General features: G+C 49.3%; 1 protein-coding gene across 1 annotated transcript in view; it reads left to right on the top strand.

The window, feature by feature from the left end:
* The window catches only part of DNAAF5 (dynein axonemal assembly factor 5), a 51,222-nt gene that overhangs the window by 8,388 nt on the left and 23,416 nt on the right, over positions 1-19,418 (top strand). The window contains exons 3-7 of the mRNA XM_058569457.1: positions 1,419-1,543; positions 1,970-2,088; positions 13,475-13,707; positions 15,096-15,308; positions 19,114-19,257. Coding sequence (XP_058425440.1) covers positions 1,419-1,543; positions 1,970-2,088; positions 13,475-13,707; positions 15,096-15,308; positions 19,114-19,257 — 834 coding nt within the window. The remainder of the gene's footprint in view (positions 1-1,418; positions 1,544-1,969; positions 2,089-13,474; positions 13,708-15,095; positions 15,309-19,113; positions 19,258-19,418) is intronic.

Raw genomic sequence — 19,418 nt, 5'->3', positions numbered from 1 at the left:
GATGACTCCCTGTCACCCTGTGACGGCCTTGCTCCTCTCATGCAGTTTTGGCGCCAGGCTGGTTGCAGTTTGGGTTTTTTCAGCATGTGAACTTTGCCAACAGGGATCTTTGTATTTTGGTTGTTAGTAACATGCTTGTGTCAGTTAATAATAACCACCCGGTTCTTCACATTGTGACTTTTTATTTTAGGATAGTTTAATCCTCGTGAGGAGTTGCAGGATAGCATGATAGCAGAGCCCGCCTGCCCTGCTTTCAGCCCCCAGTGCCTGTGCGCCTCTTGAGGGTGGGGGAGGAGTAGAAGCTGGGACCACTAAGTCCCTGCCGTGGTCACGCTCCGTGCTGGGTGCTTTCCTTCGTCACGAGAAGCCGGTGACATGGGTCCTGTCATTCTCTCTCATTTTCCACAAGGGAGGGTGAGCTTCAGAGAGGTTGGGAGTGCTCTGCCTATTTATGTGCTGTGCTGGAGCCGGGGCTGAGCAGCCCACCCCGAATCCCAGTACAAAACACGCATTGGGCGCTGCTGGTACCCAGTCCCCTGGCCTGTGGGCTGCTGTCAGTGTTGGCTGCTGATGGCCCACAGCCAGTGGAGCCTCTTCACCCAAAGTGCCTGCAAGAGTGTCCCCTCCCAGCCAACACCTGACGGACTCCACAGACGGTGGCCCCTTGCCTCGGTGGGACAGCCTGTGGTGCCGGCACGCTCCAGAGCTTGGCGGGATCCAGCTTCAGCAGAGCCACGTCTCTGCTTGGCTTCTGCCCTGCCCTATCCTGCTTCTTCCCTTGCTAACTTAGGGTGCCTGACTCCCCGTCTCAGACTCTGCTCTCAGGGAACCAGACCTTGGGCACCTGATGTGTTTTTAGGCTCGTTTCCTCCTGTGGTGGGTAGGGTAGGTAGAGGCATGTGTCACCTTTTCAGACAGCCAGCAGCAGAACGGGGAGCCCTGCCGGCTTCCCGGGATTCCCTGGGGCTCTAGGACCAGAGGCCTTGGCGCCGTGGCCTCTGCAGGTGGCGTGTCCTACTGGCTAGCCGGCAGCTTGTTGAAACACCCATGGCGAGCCAGCACCTAGCCTGGCCAGGAGGTTCTTGCTCAGAAGACTTTGTGAACACGCCGCATTGCCTCGCACAGCAACGTGGAGTCCTGCTCTGGCCAGCGGAGGATCGGGCAGAGCCCAGAGTGCAGGCTTGAGCCAGCAAGACGAAGTGGCCCTGACGTTTACCCTCCAGGCCTGAGATTTGACAGCAGAGCTGCTAGGGTGCCTGGAGCCTGCTGGCCCTTGGTCTTGGTGGCTGACCCAGGACCCCAGAGCATGCGTTTACCTCCGGATGGCGTCCCCATGGTGGGCCCCGTGCTGCTCCCACATTTTCCCTCAGTGTTTTCTTTGCCTGGTGTGAAGCCACTTTCTTTTCTTTTGTGTGTAGGTCCGACAGGCGGTGACATGTGTAGTGGGGGGCTGGCTGCTGAATCTGCGGGACCGGTATTCCTTCTTTCACAAGCTCATCCCGCTGTTGCTGAGCAGTTTCGACGACGAAATACCAGAAATCACGTAAGTGGCCGTGCAGTCCTGGGTGGCTGTCAGGCCCGTTCGTGGGGCTCTGCGGCCCCTGCTGTTGCAAGTGTGGCTCCTCTGTCTTCTGTTTGTCAGCGACTTGTTTTTCCTAAATCGTCATTACAGCGATGGCTGTTTCCTTTGCCGTGGAGTCTCCTACCGAAGCCGACCCTGTGCCCTCATCCTAGATGCTGTGAGATCATGAGGCATACAGCGGGTCTCTGCAGTTTTTAAAATAGAGTCTTGTGTTGTTAATACTTTGAGCAGCCACATAGAAGTCAGTTGCCATTTAGTGCTGTCACGAAAGTGCTCAAAAGCCCTGTAGAACGCCTGGTGCATTCTCTCAGGGAGAGATGGCTCCGTGTCCCAGGGCTCCCCAACCTCTGCAGGAGCTCCCCCTGACCTGTGTATGCTGTGTTGTAGGCGTGCCGCTGCCAGCCTCTGGGAGCAGGTCGGCCTGCAGTGGCAGAAGGAGAACGAGGAGGACCTCAAGGACAAGCTCGACTTCGCCTCTCCCCCACCAGCCCATCACCCCTCTCCAGGTGAGTGCAACCTTCCCCAGGACAGTGATGGGGCGCTGGGTGAGTCTCCATCAAGGAGAAGTGTCTGAGTCTGCGCTCCTGGAGTTGTGTGGAGACCAGGGCAGCTGCTCCACGAAGGTGGCGGAGATGGGGCGCCATCCCTGGGTTAGAGCCAGGCCTGGCAGCGTGTGAGCTGAGAGGCACAGTGAGAAGGAGTGCCCTCGTGCATTCTGGGCAGGACATGTGTCCTCAGTGTCCGGCGTGGCTCATGCTGTCCTCTCGTCTGGGCCAGCTGTATTGTAAAGATGCTTGCCAGCTTCCTCAAGTGTCTGGATGCCCTGCGGCCGGCGCTCACCTCCTCCCATAGGAGCTCCCCTGGGTGAGGCCCTGGGTAGGCGAGGATGCATCAGGCAGAGCAGCATTAGGCAGCTGCTGCTGGTGGTGGCGGAAACTTTGGAAACGGGTAGTACTTTGGCATTTTATAAGAAAAGATTTTTGTAAGCTTCGTCTGAAGAAACAAACACTTAGGTCACAGGGGAGATGCAGCCCTTGTATTTCAGGGTGATTTCCACGCTCAGGACAGAGGCTCCCATTGCAGAACCGCCCCGTCCTTTCCTTCGCTATGGGTGCCAAACCGCAAGCACTCTCGTGTGTCAGTGTGTGCTGAGAGCCAGGTCTGTGTCTGCGAGGAAGCCCCCCAGGCTGCCAGCCCCTCCCTGCCCCACGGCTCCGCACACCTTTGGCTTTTCTGTTCTGGAAACTGCTTTCTCTCGTGGGGGTGAAGTGTCTTCAGCTGTACTTGAGCAGATGCCGTTGTCACTGCAGTCTGTGCTCAGGGTATTTTCTTGAAATTAGATAACAGTGGGGTACATGCTGGCAGGGACAAAGTAGTACCCACGTCAACCAGCCAGCCGCTGGGTGAGAGACTGAAGGCCCCGAAGCTGGCAGACCCCGCTCCTGCCCTGTTTGGGCCAAGTGGTCCAGGTCAGCTGTGCCTGGAGGGGGCGTCGGAGGCCACTCAGTGCAGCGCCAAGACAAGTGCGTGTTGTGGGGTTTGGTAAATTGAGGCCAGCAAAGGAGCTCCTCCCCTCTTAGAATGTGAATCCAGTGACTTTTTTGGTCAACATGTCTACTCATGCAGCCTCACCTCCCACACGGTACAGTTGGTATAAGGGGAAATCACACATATTTTGGAAAAGGTACAAAAATTAGTTGCTGGCAGCATTTTTCTGATTTAGTAAAGTCTGAGAACACACAGTCTTTTTAAAAATGTAGAACTTAGACATAAAGGTTTAGGTTTTATTTTTAAGCTCACCCTCATTTTCTGTGAAGGAAGTCGAATTCTGAAGGTGTCTTTTTGTGTTCTGCCAGTGCTTCCTCCCCTCTGCCCGCCGGAGTTAACCTCTGTGCTAGTCAGACCGAGGAGCTCGATGTGGTTGTGTTCATTGATGACAGATTTCAGCTGGGTCCCGATCCTTGACTAGGAAACAGTCACTCTTCAGATGTGCAGTTCAGGAGGTCCACCTCACTAGTTCTGGACCAGACCTGAGATTTACGTCCGACAGTTCTTCACATCTCGCTGTGGCTCCCTGGCCACACGCGGACCGGGGAAGATCATCCCGTGATGGGAGCAGAGGCTGCCCTGTGCCCTGTGGACGTGTTTGTCCTCACAGTGCAGACGCAGGCGTTGGGTCATCCTGAACAGGCCACCCGCAGGGAGGGATGAAGGGGCGTGGGGACGGGGACTGGAAGACGCAGACCTTGGAATGTGGTTGGAGGGAGGGTAGGGTGAGGCCTACTGTGCGCAGAGCACAGCCAGTCAGTTACACATTCTGAGGCTGGGAGAACATGGTTATGCTCAAAAATTTTGTTTCAATTAGAACAGAATAAATTTAGAATTGAATTACAATCGAAGTTAGTGGCACGAGCACTAGATTACATTAGATTTTTGGCATTTTCCCCTAAAAGTACTTTTTCTTCCTTAAATTCTGAATTTTAAATCTTAAGTTTTCAGATTTTTTCTTTTTTACCCCGTCTCATATGTCAGATCATGTCAGTCTCCTCACAGCCTCACTGTGGGCCGTGCGTCTCGCTGAGCACACGCCCTCCCATGCCTCCTGTGCCTCCCACGCCCCTGCTACACCGTCTGCCTCACTCGGGTCCTCTGATGTCCCCTCTCCCCAGGCCACTCCAGCCCCTCGGGACAGGCTACCTTGTTAAACTGAGACATAATTTACATCAGGAAGTTCACCCTTTACAGTAGAGTTCTGTGAGTTTTTACAAACACATGTTCAGCTGCCCACCACTGCAGTTAAGATCTAGGACATTCTGGGCCGGCCCCGTGACGTAGCAGTTAAGTGCGCGAGCTCCGCTGCTGGCGGCCCGGGTTCGGATCCATTTTCTCTCCCCATAGTTCTGCCTTTTCCAGGACATCATGAATGACTCACCATAGGCAGCCCTTCTTGTCCAGCCTCTTCCACTCGGCATGACGCACCTGAGGCTCGCCTGTGTCGTGTGCGTCTGGGGTTCTTCCATTCTGTGGATGTACCGCAGTTTATCCGTCGCCAGTTGAAGGACATTTGGGTCATTTCCAGTGTTTGGTGTTTTCAGAAAAGGCTGGTCTGAGCACTTGCATACAGGTTTTTGTGTGAACACGTGTTCTCATTCTCCCGGATAAACACCTAGGAGCAGGCTTGCTGGGTCATGTGGTGGCTGTGTGTGTGACTTCATGGGAAATGGCCACGCTGCTTTCCACGGCAGCTGCACATTTGCATCCTGCCAGCGTGGCGGGGAGTTCTGGTTGCTCCACTTCCTGGCTGCACTCAGTGGGGTGGGGTCTTGTTTGTAGCGTCCTTGTTGGAGTGTGCTGGGATCCCGCAGTGGCTTTAGTTTGTAGTTCCCTGATGACAGATGATGTGGAGCATCTTGTCGTGTGCTTATTTCATGTTTTTGTCCACGGATCTTTGGTTATTAAGTGTCTGTTCAGATCTTTTGTCCATATTTTAAATTGAGCTCTTTGCTCTCTTACGGAGTTTCGAGCATTCTTTCTGCAGTCTGGGTACAATCCTTTGTCTAATCTGTGTTTTGCCACTCTTCTCTGGTTGAGCTGTCTTTGAAGTCCCAGCCTGTCCCCACCTGGTGGCCCTGGTGGGCACTGTGCTCCTTCCTCCACACCTGCTCTTCCTCATCACTGGTCTTGGCTCCTGCCTCACACCTCAGAGAGCCACTCCCCACAGCCTCCTTTCTCCCTGCCTCGCTTTCTTCCCGTCACCTGCCTCCACCTCACGTCATCCTGTTTCTGGGTCGAACGTCTGCTCATGCTTTGAGAGGGCAGACTTGTCTACAGCTGTATCCCACCGCCTGGAACAGGTGTTTCAGGCACAGAGTCGGCTCAGCAAGTATCAGATGAGTGAATGAGTGGGTGATGTGTCCGCTCTGACCTGTGAGGTTGGACAGTTTGTGTGGCTGAATCACAGACCTGAGCGTATGAACAGACAAGATTTGATAAGGTGTGCTGTTCACTGCTGACAGACGCTGTGCTCACACATAACGCCCTGTCGAATAAGGAATTCGGGGAAGTCACACCTGGACCAAGGGGCTAATCTGAGCCCGAATCCCCCTTTCCTAAGAATATAAGGTCTGTGCGGCATAGAAATACAATCTATTCACCACACAGCTTGTCGTTAGCTCTACAAACATAATGTAAGTTTCCTGTTACAACACTGAGATAAATCTCTACTTTTAAAACCAGGCTCCGAGTTGGGAAGATGGGCAGGGTATCCGTTGTTCGCCTGAACAAAGTGCTCTTCTCGTGTAGAAGCACAAGTTCATGCTTGACGCGTGTCTGCCCATCGTGCCTGCGAGCTGCTAGCAGCAGGATTGAGTGGTGACGGGGGTTCCGGAGTCCTTTCTGCTTTGAAATTGTCCTTCTGTTAAAATTGTTTTCCTTGGTAATGCTTGAGTGAGAGGGGAAGCGCCTCCTCATAATGGTGAATGGCTTGCCAGATCTTTGAACACAACAGGATAGAGTTGGCTTTTTTTAAACCCACTTTAGAAATAAGTAGAGTTCCCTCTGAAGCAATACCGCTGTAATGTAGATTGTCTCCATAATGCCCTCTGTGTTTTCACGTTCTCCCTGAGAGCCCAGCCCTGCTCTGCTTTGTTTGTGTTTCATCCCAGTATTTGGAAAGACAGGAGACCTGAGTAGACGTTGTCGGAAATGTCATGTCGTGCAGAGAAAACAGGAGAGGCGGAAGAGAGCCTGGCTGGAGAGACAGGTTGGCGTTGTGGGAACCAACAAGGCTCTGTGGCATGGACGTCGACTGCATCCGAGCTGGCTCTGGGTATTGGAGGAAGAGTAACTCCCCTTTGTGGGACTGGAAGGAAGAGCAGCACCTCCGCTGTTTAGAGGCTGTGTCACACTGTTCCTGCAGAACAGACGCCATTCTCTTCCTCGTGCAGATGAGCAGCTAAGGCCGAGGAGGGGATGTGGCTTGTCCTCAGGCGGCAAGTCAGGACCTGCACCTAACCAAGCCAGGTCTCAGATTCTAGGCACATGTGTCTCCTTGTGACCTGCCCTAACCTCCTTCTCGGCTGACCCCTTGTCCCCTGCAACGAGGGGTCCCCATTTCTTCAGGAAGGTCAACCTCTGGTGACTGCTCGGGGACCTCTGACTTTGTAAACAGCCAGGGTCATCCTACCTATTTGTGACGGGTTATAAATAGACAGTACAGGGCAGACCTGCTGTCAGATGTGGATAAACACACTGAGAAATCGATCATCTGTTTTTCTGACTGCAATTAAATTACACTTAGTCTAATTGTGCAAAAAATAAGCTGGCTTAGTGTTCATATGCTTCTGACCCGACTTTGTCAGGGTTTTCTGCTGACCTCTCCTTGATCTAAGAGGCAGGGAGAGATGTGTCTAAAAAACAAAAGCCTGAATGGGAGGTACTCTGCCATGTTTCGAGACCGAGTCCTCTCCAGGACTCGTCCGAGGCTGCTGTTCTTGCACCAAAGGCTGCTGTTTGCCTGTGCGTCTGGCAATTCCTGAGTGAGGCACGCACTCCTGAGTGCAGCAGGGACTGTACAGAGAGAATTTGGGGACTTTCGGGCTGACTTTCCGGGGCCCACGCACGTCTGTAATAAAGCCCCCACTCATCTGGTCGGAAAAAATGACTTTAGGATTAGAAGGAAATTGTAGCCGTAAAAATGTGGTGGAAAATACAGGTGACAGTGTCACCCTTCGTACTTAGCAGGATCCTCAAGTACCTACACCAGGGTATCAGGTAAAAAGCAGAAATCGGCATTTGTAGCTCCCTGTATATGTGCAGACGCTGCTTGGAGCCCTGTGAGGTCCCATTCTCGTTACCTCTTACAGCTGAGCAAGCAGAGGACCTTAGAGGCTCTGTGGCCTCAAGAAGCATGCAGACACTCATGGGGCCCTCCTGCCCTTGGAGCCGCGTGCCTTCAGCGCCCCAAGTCGACTGGGCTCTGTGCGTGTGCGGAGACGAATGGTCCTATAATACAGTCACACCCGTCATCGCCCTGCCGAAGGCACACGCAGACGTTTTATCAGAACATAGCTGCTTCTCCGTGTGGTTGCGTTCATCTGAACTGTGCCAGGTTTTTGTTTTAATTTTTTTCTAAGTATTCTAGTCTTTCTTCCTGGAGAAGAGTTATCAGTGGTGGAGAGAATAAATTATGGTTTCCTAATGTCTAATCCAAAGCAGAGGGCAGGACCCGAGAGTGCCACGACTGGTTGAAAGTGTCAATTAGGAGAAGTCTCCTGCTGTTCATTTCGATTGTGGAGAGATTGCACCATCACTGGGAGGAAGTGTGTGCTTCTTCCCTAAGACGCCCCACCCCTCGTGCCAGCAGGTGTTGGCAGGTGTGGCCGGAGGAAAAGAAAAGCTCCCCTCACCTGGGCATTGAGCAAGGATTTGAACTTTGACCTCAGACCCTCAGGTCATGGCTCCCTCAGCCTTCTCCAGCTCTGGGTGCAGAGACTGTGGACTTTGACACCACAGCTGGGCTTTAATCATCCCCCCCTCTCAAATCCCACCTCCACAAATGGCGTTCCCTCCTTACATGACGCAGGGCTGTTACATTGCTTTCTTACCACTGGTTTCCAGCAAAGTTAAGCAGTTCTCCATTGCCATCATATTTAATTTTGTTCAATTATGAAAATAAATTGGCTTACAAATGTTTGCCTCTTGTCTGCATGTGTCAGGTTGGCAAGCCGCGTAACTGCAGCTGTCAGCCGTGTTCTGTAGAAGCTGTGCCAGCAGGCGTTGTCCCGCTGCTCTTTTGCAGACTTGTCGGCTTAAATTGTCTTTGCATGTTTTTTTGCTTGCTAAGTACTGCAATTATGTTTTCACAAAGGAAAGGTTACTAGATAATGGCTGAGCTTCCTGGCACCTGACCAGCAGCTTGGACTCTGGACTAAAGAAGTTAATCATCACTCAGACCTCAGGGCACTTCCTTGGGATTTCCCTCTGCCTGTACCGCAGGATAAACAGAAACACCAAGCTCGTGTTGTTTCTAAATCAAAAATAACCAGATCTGGAAAGGAACATGGATGTGGAAGAACTAGAACTCTCATATGTTGCTGGTAGAAAGGCAAAATGGTGCGGCCACTTTGGAAAACAGTTTGACAACTGCTTGAAATGTCAAACTTATACTTACCATGTGATCCAGCCATTCTACCCCCAGATAAATATTCAACCGAAATGAAAACTTGTGTCTTGCCAGAGTCTGTGTATCGTGTTCATAGCAGCATTATTCATAATAGCCCCAGAGTGGAAAAAGCCATGTCATCAGCTGATGAACCGATGAACAAATGTGATAGATCTGGAGTGTTATTCGGCCACATACAGGAGTGATGCATGCTACAACACAGATGAGTCTCATGACATCGTACTGAGTGAAGGGAGCTCATTTGTATGAAATCTCTAGAGGAGACAAAGCTATAGGCACAGAAAGCAAATTAGTGGTTCCCTGGGGCTGGGGTGGGGATTGACTGCAGACAGCACAGGCACCTTCTTAGGGTGATGGACGGGTCTTAGAACGGGGCTGTGGGATGATGGCACAGCTGTGCAAATCGACTGACAGCTCACGGAATTCATGAGTGGTTTCCTCAACAGATAAGTTATACCTCCATAACGCTGTTTTTGAGAAACCCACTGAGACTGGGATCAGTGTTAGCACTCTGTTTATGCAGTCAGTACACATTAACTGGGGACTCCCCGCCCTACGATGCAGAAGTCGGGGGCAGGACAGACCCCCTCCCTCCTCCACGGGCTTGATCTCCGGGGACAGCTGTCAGCGTGATGGGCCTGGCCCACCTCTCACCCGGAGCGCCGCACCCGCGAGGCTGCAGGTGCAGGGGAGCCGTCTGCTTGGGAAGACAGGCACCGTTGACAGCAAGTAGCCAGAGGGGCAGCAGTTCTGAATGCACGTCTGAGTTGAATCTGAGATACGGGGGGTTCTGAGAGGGCAGCTCGGATCTCGCCTGGGGCTTGTCCCTGTGTCTGAGTCTCTGGGCCACTTGAGTCTATATTGTTGTAAGCAGTCTTTTCTCACACATCCAAATTTGATCCGGGATGATTTTCAGTGCGCGGTAAGATCCTTATTTGTTTATGCCTCAAGCTCTGTTTACTTCGTTTGTATATTCATGTGGAAGCCACTTTGGGATACACACGCACTCAGAGGGAGAGAGAAGGTTTAATTCTGTCAGACTGATCATTTTGGGCATTACTACTTTGGAAACTTTTGGGTACCATTGTTGAATTCACGTTACAAACTGAGCAGTTGAACTCAGCTTGGGGTTCCCTGTACCCCTTTCTGTTTCTAAGCACAGCCTTGGACTTCTTGGGGAAATAATAGTTGAAAATGCTAAATGTAAATAAAGAAGAAATACGTATACCCTTAGACCCAGAAGTTCCACCAAGATTAGAAATTACTCCTGTAGCTGTACTGACCGTGTGTGCAAGGAGAGTGCCTGGACCTCCTTGTCGTGGCAGCATAAGACCGAAAGCCCTCAGTGTCCCTCGGGGGCTGGGAAATGCAGCTGGGCACTGCATTGACAGCACAGTACAAAGCTGCCCTGTGTGTGCTCGGGGAGATTTTCATATTCCACATTGATGAAGCGTGTGCTGTTATTTTGGGGTGTGGGGAAAGTGGGTGCACATGTGTACTTCTGCACACACAGACCATCTCCAGGGCACCCAGGGAGGGAATCAAGAAGCTGTGGATGAGGCTCAGCACTCAGCATCCTGTGGTAGGGGCAGAGGGAAATCCCAAGGAAGTGCCCTGAGGTCTGAGCGATGGTCAACTTCTTTAGTCCAGAGTCCGAGCTGCTGCTCAGCTCTTCATTCTCTTTTGAACCACTGGGTTCTTTTTTTTTTTTTTTTAACTTTGTTCCTGTATTACCTTTTTAGGAAAGAAAAGCTCCCCATTCAAATTTTTTAAAAAAATATTGCTGAGTTCATACCCTGCTTATAGGCATATAAATACATGTAGATGGAGACATACAGATAGATGGAGGTAGATGGTGCAGGCTTCCTGCATTCAGGACACTAAGCGTGCATGGCCATTGACCCAACAATTCCATCTTTAGGATTTGTCCGAGGTAAGTTATCAGAAATATATAAAAAGATTTACATACAGAGATGTTCGTCATAGTGTTAATTGTAATATTAAAAAGTTGGAAACAATTGGGTCAATAAATTCTAATGCTCTATTCTGTGCAGCTGTTTAAAATCCCACTCTAGATTCTTGAGTAATCTCTAGGTCCTCCAGTATTCTCTAGAGCAGTGCTGAGCAATAGAACTGTCTGCAGTGAGGACGTGTTCTTTGTGCTGTCCAGTATGATAGCCACTGGCCACATGTGGCTATTGAACCCTTGAAATGTGGTTAGCGGGACTGAGGGACAAAATTTTTAATTTTATTTAAATTGGACTTCATTAAATGTTTTTTATAAAACTTCATTAAATTTAAATAGCCACATGTGGCTAGCTGCTCCCATATTGGAAAACACAATTCTAGAGTCTACAATGGGTTGGCACACTTTCTGTAAAAGGCCAGACAGTGACTGAGGCTTTGCAGGCCATGTGTTGTGTGTCACAGCTACCCAGCTTGCTGTCGGGATGAGAAGCAGCCCTAGGCAATAGTAAATGGGTGAGCACGGTGGTGTTCCAGTAATACCATTAGAAAACAGGCAGGGGCCAGGTGTGGCCTCTGAACCATAGTTTGCTGACGCCTGTTCTAGAAGAAAATCATGTGTTTGCTATATTAAGCGCAGGAAAATAGGCTTCAGAACCATATACACAGAGAGGCCCCGTATTTCTTTGAAAATACCACCAGGCCCATGTTTCGCCAAAGCTTCTGTACCCACTGTTCGCAAATCCCTCCCTAGCCCTTCTCTGTTACATATCCCCCTCGTCTCACAAGCTTTCCACAGTGGATGCGTCATCAGGAGGAAAAGTGTATTTATTTTGGGGGGTTTTTTGTTTGTTTTTTACAAAATTATAACAAACTCACCTAAATAGCCAACAGAATTTGAATTATTTGGAACTATTTCTGTGATATAGCATAAAAATAGAAAAGTAACAGGAATAAAAATTGAAAATGGGATCTCATGATAGAAGCTGTTCTTTTTACTAAAACATACCCTTTAAACTCTGACACATTGGGGGTGTTATTTCTCTCTTTAGAATTGTTTTGAATTTTTAAGATCAAAATCCTTGAAGGCTTTCTTGTAGGAATTGATGAACTTATTCTAAAATTCACATGGAAATGCAAAGGACCTCGAGCAGCCAGAACTTTGAAAGTGAAGAATGAAGTTGAAAGACTAACACTTCCTGGTTTCAAGACTCATAAAGCTACAGTGATCAAGACAGCATGGCATCGGCATAAAGACAGGTCAGTGGAACAGTACAGAAAGTCCAGAAATAGACACACACATCTGTGGACAACTGAGTTTTGACGAAGGTTCAAAGACAGTTTAGTGGAGAAAGGATGGTTTTCCACCAATGATGCTGGAATAATTGGATATGCAAAAAGGTGAACTTGGATCCAATCCTCATATAATTCACAAAAATTAACCCAAAATGCATCATGAACCTATAAACCTTATAGGACAAAACCTTTGTGACTTTGGGTTAGGCAAAGCTTTCTTAGATACATCATCAGAAGCACACTCCACAGAAGAATGCGTTGATAAACGAACATCACCAAAATAAAAACTGTGCTTTGAAAGACGTTAAGAGAATGAAAAGACAAGCCACAGACTGAGAGAAAATATTTGGAGATATTATATATAAGGACTTGTATCTAGAATACAGAAAGAGCTCTCAAAACTCAATAAGAAAATAAAAATTCAGTTTTTTAGTGGGCAGGAAAAGATTTGAAAAGACACTTCACCAAAGATACAGAGATGGCAAATAAGCACGTGAAAAGATGCTGCATGTCATTAGTCATTAGGAAAATGGGAATTAAAACCACAAGGAAATATCACTATACCCTCTTAGAGTGGTTTAGATTTAAGACCAACACCACGTACCGGTGAGGACGTGGAGGAGCTGGACCTCTCTACACAGCTCGTGTGGACGTCGTATGGTGCAGCCACTTTGGAAAACCGTTTGACAGGTTCTTAAAAAGCTAAATGTACACCTGCCGTGTGATCCAGCCTTTGCACTCCTGGGGACTTACCAGAGAAGTGAAAGCAGCATCCGCACAGAGACATGAGTGTGAATGTTCATCGAGGCTTTATCTAACAGCCTGACACTGGAGACGACTCCTGTCCTGTCCATCAGCCCATGAATGGACAAAGCCTGTGTTCTCTCCATGCGGTGGGATGCTGCTGGGCCATAAAAAGGAAAGAATGCAACCACCACGTGGATGGCTCTAAAAATAATTTTGCAGAGTGAAAGATGCCAGACAAAAAAGAGTATATACTGTACAATTCCACTTCTAGAAAATTCTAGAAATTGCAATTCACCTGTAGTGACAGGAAGCAGACCCGTGGTTACCTGGGGGTGAGGGTGGGGAGGGGTGGGGTCATTACAAGGGGCCCAGGAAACTTGGGGTGATGGATACATTTATTATCTTGATTGCAGTGATGGTTTGCAGGTGTGTCTGGATGCTAAAACTGATCAAATTTTGCACTTGCAGGACGTGTCGTTTATTGTGTGTCACTCCTCAATATTGCTGTAAAAAAAATTTTAAGTAAATTATGACACTTGAATGCTTCATTTCTGTTTTCAGAGTTGTCTTGAATTTTTAAGACCTCAAAATAAAACTTGTAGGTGTACCTTAAGGAACGTATGGTAAGTTACTTTCCATAGCATCATTGGGATTTTATTTGTGAGTTTCACAGTTTATTTTTGATCTTTATGATCCCCTAGAGAATCGCCCGGTGTTGGGCTGTCGGGAGCTCGTCTTCAGAAACCTCTCCAAGATCCTTCCCGCCATCTGTCATGACATCACCGACTGGGTGCCGGGGACCAGAGTGAAGTCTGCGCAGCTGCTAGCAGTGCTCCTGCTTCACGCAGAAGACCACGTCACACAGCACCTGGAACTCCTCCTCAGAGCCCTGCTTCGTGCGTGTGCCGACGAGGAGAGGGCCGTGGTCAGCAGCGTGAGTGTCCTTTTTCTAATCATATTTATTGAGCTATAACTTCTGTACTGTAAAATTCACCCTTTTTAGTTGTGCAGGTCTGTGAATTTTGACAAACATAGATAGTCATGTAATCACCACCACAATTAAGGTACAGAAAGTGTCTGTGGCCCCCAAGATGTCCCTCAGGTCTTTCTATATCCAACCCCCCCACCACGCCCAGCCCCTGCAGCCACTGATCTGTTTTCTGTGCCTGTCAGGAATGGCATTTAGAGGTTCATCTCCAGAGGAGTCGAGCAAATGGCTCTCTGTATTGTTGTGATTCCGTTTTTGTCATTATGACCCTGTGCATATTGCCATGGCTCTATGTGTATAGTTATGACCCTGTGCGTGTCATTGTGGTTCTGTGTGTGTCGATTATATAAGTGTGCTGTACACCTGGCAGGCCCTACGTGGTCTGCTTCCAGGGACCACACCACTGACACATGCAGAGTTGCCCCTGTGAGTGTAGCTCAGGCAGCCAGGGCTGCCTGGCTCTGACAGTCTCCCCAGCCCTGCAGGCTCTGTGGGGAGGCCCAAGCGGATGCTCTGACGGCCTTGGTGTTCAGGGCCCCTTGTCCATTTTCTGACGTCCAGCATCTCTTTGTCCTTTCTCACTCCTGCCAACCACTCAGCTGGCAATTAGCACCGCCATTTGTGAGTGGACAGAAGCAGGTGAGCCTCCCAGACACATCAGGTCTGCTTCCCTTCTCATTATGACTGTCACAGGAGCTCAGCCTCTTGGCACCTGTGCTGACCAGTGGTCACCCACGTGGACCCCACTTTGGACGTGCACAGAGAGAATGAGGCGTGGGGCCCATGACAGTGGCCTGGCACAGTGGAGTATGTCCCTGTAATTATGTCCTTTTGAGGGTGTTGTGTAAATGGAATCCTACAGTGTGGGTCCTTGGGGTTGGCCTTTCTCCCTCTTCCTAATGCCCTGGGACCTGCCAAGCCGTCGTGTGCGTCAGGAGTCCGTTCCTTCTTATTGCCACGTAGGATTCCACGGCATGGAGGTGCCCGAGTGTGTTTGACCATATGTTAATAAGGAGTTTAGGTCACTGGTAGCAGAGGAGGGGTGTGAGGTGGAAAACCCTGCTAGGACGTAGCCCCCCGGCAAGCTAGACCCAAGCTGCCTGAAAACCCAGGTGATGTGAACTTCTCACGGAAGTTCCGAGGGTCATGAGAGGACTTACCCTTTTGTCATGAGCGTTTTGAGCACACGCCGGGAAGAGACTGTCGTACAGGACTGTTTCTGGTGGGTGAGAAGCCCTGCAGGGCAGACGCAGAAGAATGAGGGCAGAAAGAAACACAGTGGGACCCCAGAGGGAGTGTGGGCAGCCCCTCAGCTCTCTTCCTTTCTCTCCCAGTGTACAAGGTCTGCAGAGCTCATCGGGACGTTCGTCAGCCCTGAAGTATTTCTGAAGTTGATCTTGTCGATACTGAAAAAGTCGCCCTCCCCCTCCAGCCTCCTCATCTTGGCTTCGGTCATCCGAGGCTGCCCAAGGGAAGCCCTCCAGCCACACCTGAAGGTCATCGCCACAGAGCTGGCCCAGGCTCACATCTCTCAAGGGTCTGAGAACGTAAGAGTGTGGGAGAGAGTGGGAGGTCGAGAGCGTCGTAAAGTAAACCCATCAGCATTACACAGACGGGCAGTGTCCCCTGCCGAGTGCCGCTACACATAATTACTGACGGATACTGGTAATCCGCCCAGGCTATGTCTGCACGAGGTCCTCAGCCCTGTCAGAGATACCTGACCAACATGGTCACCAGGACGCTGCCACTGATGGTCTCCTGTGTGAGGACCCACGTGTTTCCTGTCTCATTCTGCTCTGTCCAGCACAGTGGCCACTTAAAATAAAATTAAGCAAATTAAAAATGCTGTTCCTCAGTCACACTGGCCGCCTTTTGAGCACCCAGTAGCCACTTGCAGCCAGTGCCTGCTGTGTGGGACAGCACAGAATAGAGCACGTCCATCGAGAACAGTTCTGTCAGACCACACTGCTGTGCGTGGTGTCGGGCCTAGAGAGGGTCGCACAGTTGGCAGCTCTGACAGAGTCAACCTCTTCCCGATGCCCGAGACGAAGGTGCGAGTCAGCCCATCCATCTGTTCTCCCACATCAGATTAGTATAGATGCTCATCGTCAGCTTTCACCACGAGCTTATTCTTTATCCACGTCACTTGGCATTCTAATAACGTGCTTAAAAGAGGCAGCCTGATGGTTTGGCAGACTGTCATTGGAATCTCTACTTAGGTATTACACATTTGTGTCATTTTAAATTGAGCAGTAAATACATTACATCTGAAGCTGAAGCAATCGGGGAAGGTAGGCTTAGTTGTTTGGAATAATGTATAATTGTTTGTTATTAAAGAAAAGATAATAGCTTTGCTTTTGTTTGGCCGTGACAGGCTTACGCCCTGTAAACCTTTGCACTGGATTGCAGCCTTCCATATCTCTCTGCAGAGAAACAAGGGTCTGCCTCAGCCAGTTGTCTGTCCCGGGCGGTACAGGCCTCAGGACGCAGCCAGAGGCTGGTGCTTCCCCAGCTCAATAGTTGACAATGACTGCTGTCGCCACAAAGCTGGGCCCGGAGGGAGGCACCAGCCCCTGATCTGGGCACTGGCTCTGCTTCCACGCTGTGTTTGGTCCTTCATCACAGTGCTCCCTCTGACCCCAGAGCAGCAGCGTGTGCAGTTCAGTCGTGATAAGCCATTGTAATAAACCTGCAAAGCGGTTTCTGTATTACAGAGGGCGGGGTAGAGCTGAGGGCCCGGAGAGAGAGCGTATCAAGGGGCTGTCTCGTCTGTTCTTGGTGTTTCCAGCCACATTCCAACTTTTCCCAAAATTTATTTTTAACATAATCATCAAATCTATGCAAGTTCTGCATTTTTACCCATGAGCAGTTCTGATTTTGATTCCTCTATCTTGGGTTGCGAGACAGAAGCATTTTTTTTTTCTAGAAGAGAATAACTTAGAAATTTGTGTAGGTGTTTAAATATGTATCTTATAAACTTGGTAGCAAAGAAAATGTAATTTTCATATCTTCATGTTGGTTGGAGAAAAATTTAATCCTTTAATCTACCAAGTTCAAACTATGTGTTTGGCTCCTCATCTTCTAGTTTTTTCAAGGAAGAACTTACTCAATGATCTTTTAAACAGAGAGACACCTTTGTAGTAGAGTTCCATCACACCTAGGCGTCTCTCCAGCTGTGTTCCAGCCCTTTGGCCAGGCCAGGAACCAGTCGTTAACAAAAGCCCAGGACACACATTCTGTTCTTTTCTTAACAGACTTAAGATAACCAGAAGAAACAAACAGCTCAGGTTTGGGCAGAGGCATTTCTGCTTCTGCATTGACGTGCCTTCCTGCTCTTCTGTGGCAGGCAGGGCGTGTCTCACGTGCATGTTCACTCATGGCCTTTAGGAGGTAGTTGATGTTTCCTGCAGTTACTCTCCAGTGGCTGTAAGAATAGGCTGTGCATAACACACTGAAATTTAAAGACTCCTAAGCATGTGTGTGAACCGGGAGCCTGGCTGTCGAGGGTCAGGCTGAGTGGGAGGGACATCACAGGTCTCGGCCAAGCTCGCACCTGCTGCTTAGCTCAGGGAACTCGATCCTCGTCTTTGAAACATGTTTGTTTAGTGACAGGTAACTGAAATGAGGAAGTTGTTGGATGACATCAGGATAACTCATTTATTCCTGTTTAAAGAAAACCAAGAGTGCAGGCATGTCGTTGCCACTACTGAAACGTAAAGTCTCCAGCACTTTTTCTGGTGCACTCCTGGCATCTCAGATGACACTGTTTCGGGAGCCAGAACAACTGAGCGTCGTTTCCCACCGTGTCTTTTTTTCTTTTTCGCTCTGCATGTGTGTAGGTAGAAGTTGAAATTCTCTGGTTAAATATAGAGAAATCTACCCATCTTAAGGCCTGGTTTCCTCAGAGACGGTGCCGTACCCACAGCAGGAGGTGATGCTCATAGACACATAAGTTACTACAGTGCGTGGGTGTGTCGTGAGGCAGCTCAGCAAAGCTAACAGTGGCACCGTCTTAAAAAGTGAATTCCCTTTTATTTTAATTGAAAAATAATAGCTTCTTAAATATATATGTATTATGAGTCCTTTTCAAAATTAGCCAAAATCTTGTCCTCAAAAAATCAATCAATCGGTCCAGGTCTAAAAGAAATGGGGCTGTGGGAAAAGGAAGGTCTGTGGCTTCTCGTGGGTGTAGGGGTGCCCAGTGCTCCGGCCAGCTCCCCCAGTGGAGCGGGCTGGTGTCTCACTCCTGCAGGCGATGTGTGTGCCCTGTGTGGTTCTGGTCTCCTGAGGTGACGGCAGGGAGGGCCGGGGATGCGTGGACCAGACTCTTCTGTGATCAGTGTGAATTTTTTGTTTAAACTTCCATGATTTATCTCACTTATGAATGTGTCGTGGAGATTTAGGACTGATTCTGAGTTTAGAACTAATTCTTTTTCTAGCCAGATAATCACCAGACTCTTTTGAACTCACACCCCCATTAGTAAAAGAGTTCAGGCAGATACCTCCATTGTGTGCGTGCTTGTTTATTTACAAGTCGTATTTGCAAGTTGTGCACATGACCACTGTCCCAACTTGCTCTGTGCCGTGTGAAGCACCGTAATGTAGACGTGTCAGAGGGGCGCCGTGAGAGGTGAACATAGTGGCAGCCTTAGGAGTTCTCCTGTGTCCCCTGCCCGCCCGGCCCGTTCTGTAGTTGATGAGGCTTAAGCCCCTGGCGGTGAGCAATTGCATCGACCCACCAAGACGTCGCCGTGTTGTCTCCCCATGAGTCAGCAAGCATTTTCTGAACCATTTATTTTTGTTAACGCTTAGTATTAATTTATTTTTGTTAACAATATTATAGAAATATTCAAAAAGTGCACAAAAGCAGAGAGAGTAGTAGAAAGAACCTCCACATACCCGTCACCAGCGTCAACAATCATCGACTCTCTCATGCTCTTATTTTATTACCTCACTCCACCTTTTTTTTTTTTTTAACTTTGGTGGGTGGAGTGGGGAGAGCTGGAGCTTTTTGAAGCAAATCCAAGATGCCCTGTCATTTCACTTGTAAATTCTACAGTATGTATCACTGACACATAAGAACTTTTTAAAAACATAACTAAAATACCGTTAAGCATTTAACAAAATTAACATGAATTTCCTAATTCTCAGTCTGCGTTCAGTTTCCCCTGTTGTCTAAAAGAATGCCCTCTTCATAGTTGGTGTGTTTGAATCCGTGGCCCAACATGAGTCCCCATGGCTCTCCATGGCTCTGTGTCTCTCGATGTGGCTGGGCCTTGTCTGAGCCCTCTTGTTGGCAGTGGGAGGTGGCCCGGGGTGAGCGGCTGATGGTGCCCCCTGCTCTCTTCACAGCACCTCTACGGGGAGCACCTGCTGCTCTGCGTGCAAGCTTTGATTGCAGTGTGCCAGGAGGACTGCAGAGGGTCCAGCCTGCAGCTCATGAAAGTGCTGGTGACCGTAATGGCCTTCTCGGGTGCCACGGGCCTTGGTGACAAGGTGAGGTTGGTGGAAAGCTCTCCTGCTTTGCTGGTGGGTGGTGCAGCTTCTGCCCAGGAAGGGGCTCATCTCTGAACAAAATGGAATTGTCGTCTGTAAATCTCCTCTGCTTTTGAATTCCAAGCCTGAGGCAGCCTGACTCAGGTTGACTAGCAAAGATA

The sequence above is a fragment of the Diceros bicornis genome, chromosome 26 (assembly GCF_020826845.1).
Source record: "Diceros bicornis minor isolate mBicDic1 chromosome 26, mDicBic1.mat.cur, whole genome shotgun sequence".
Lineage (NCBI taxonomy): Eukaryota > Metazoa > Chordata > Mammalia > Perissodactyla > Rhinocerotidae > Diceros > Diceros bicornis.
Note: the sequence above shows the minus strand (reverse complement) of the source record. Positions and strands in the feature narration are given on the sequence as shown.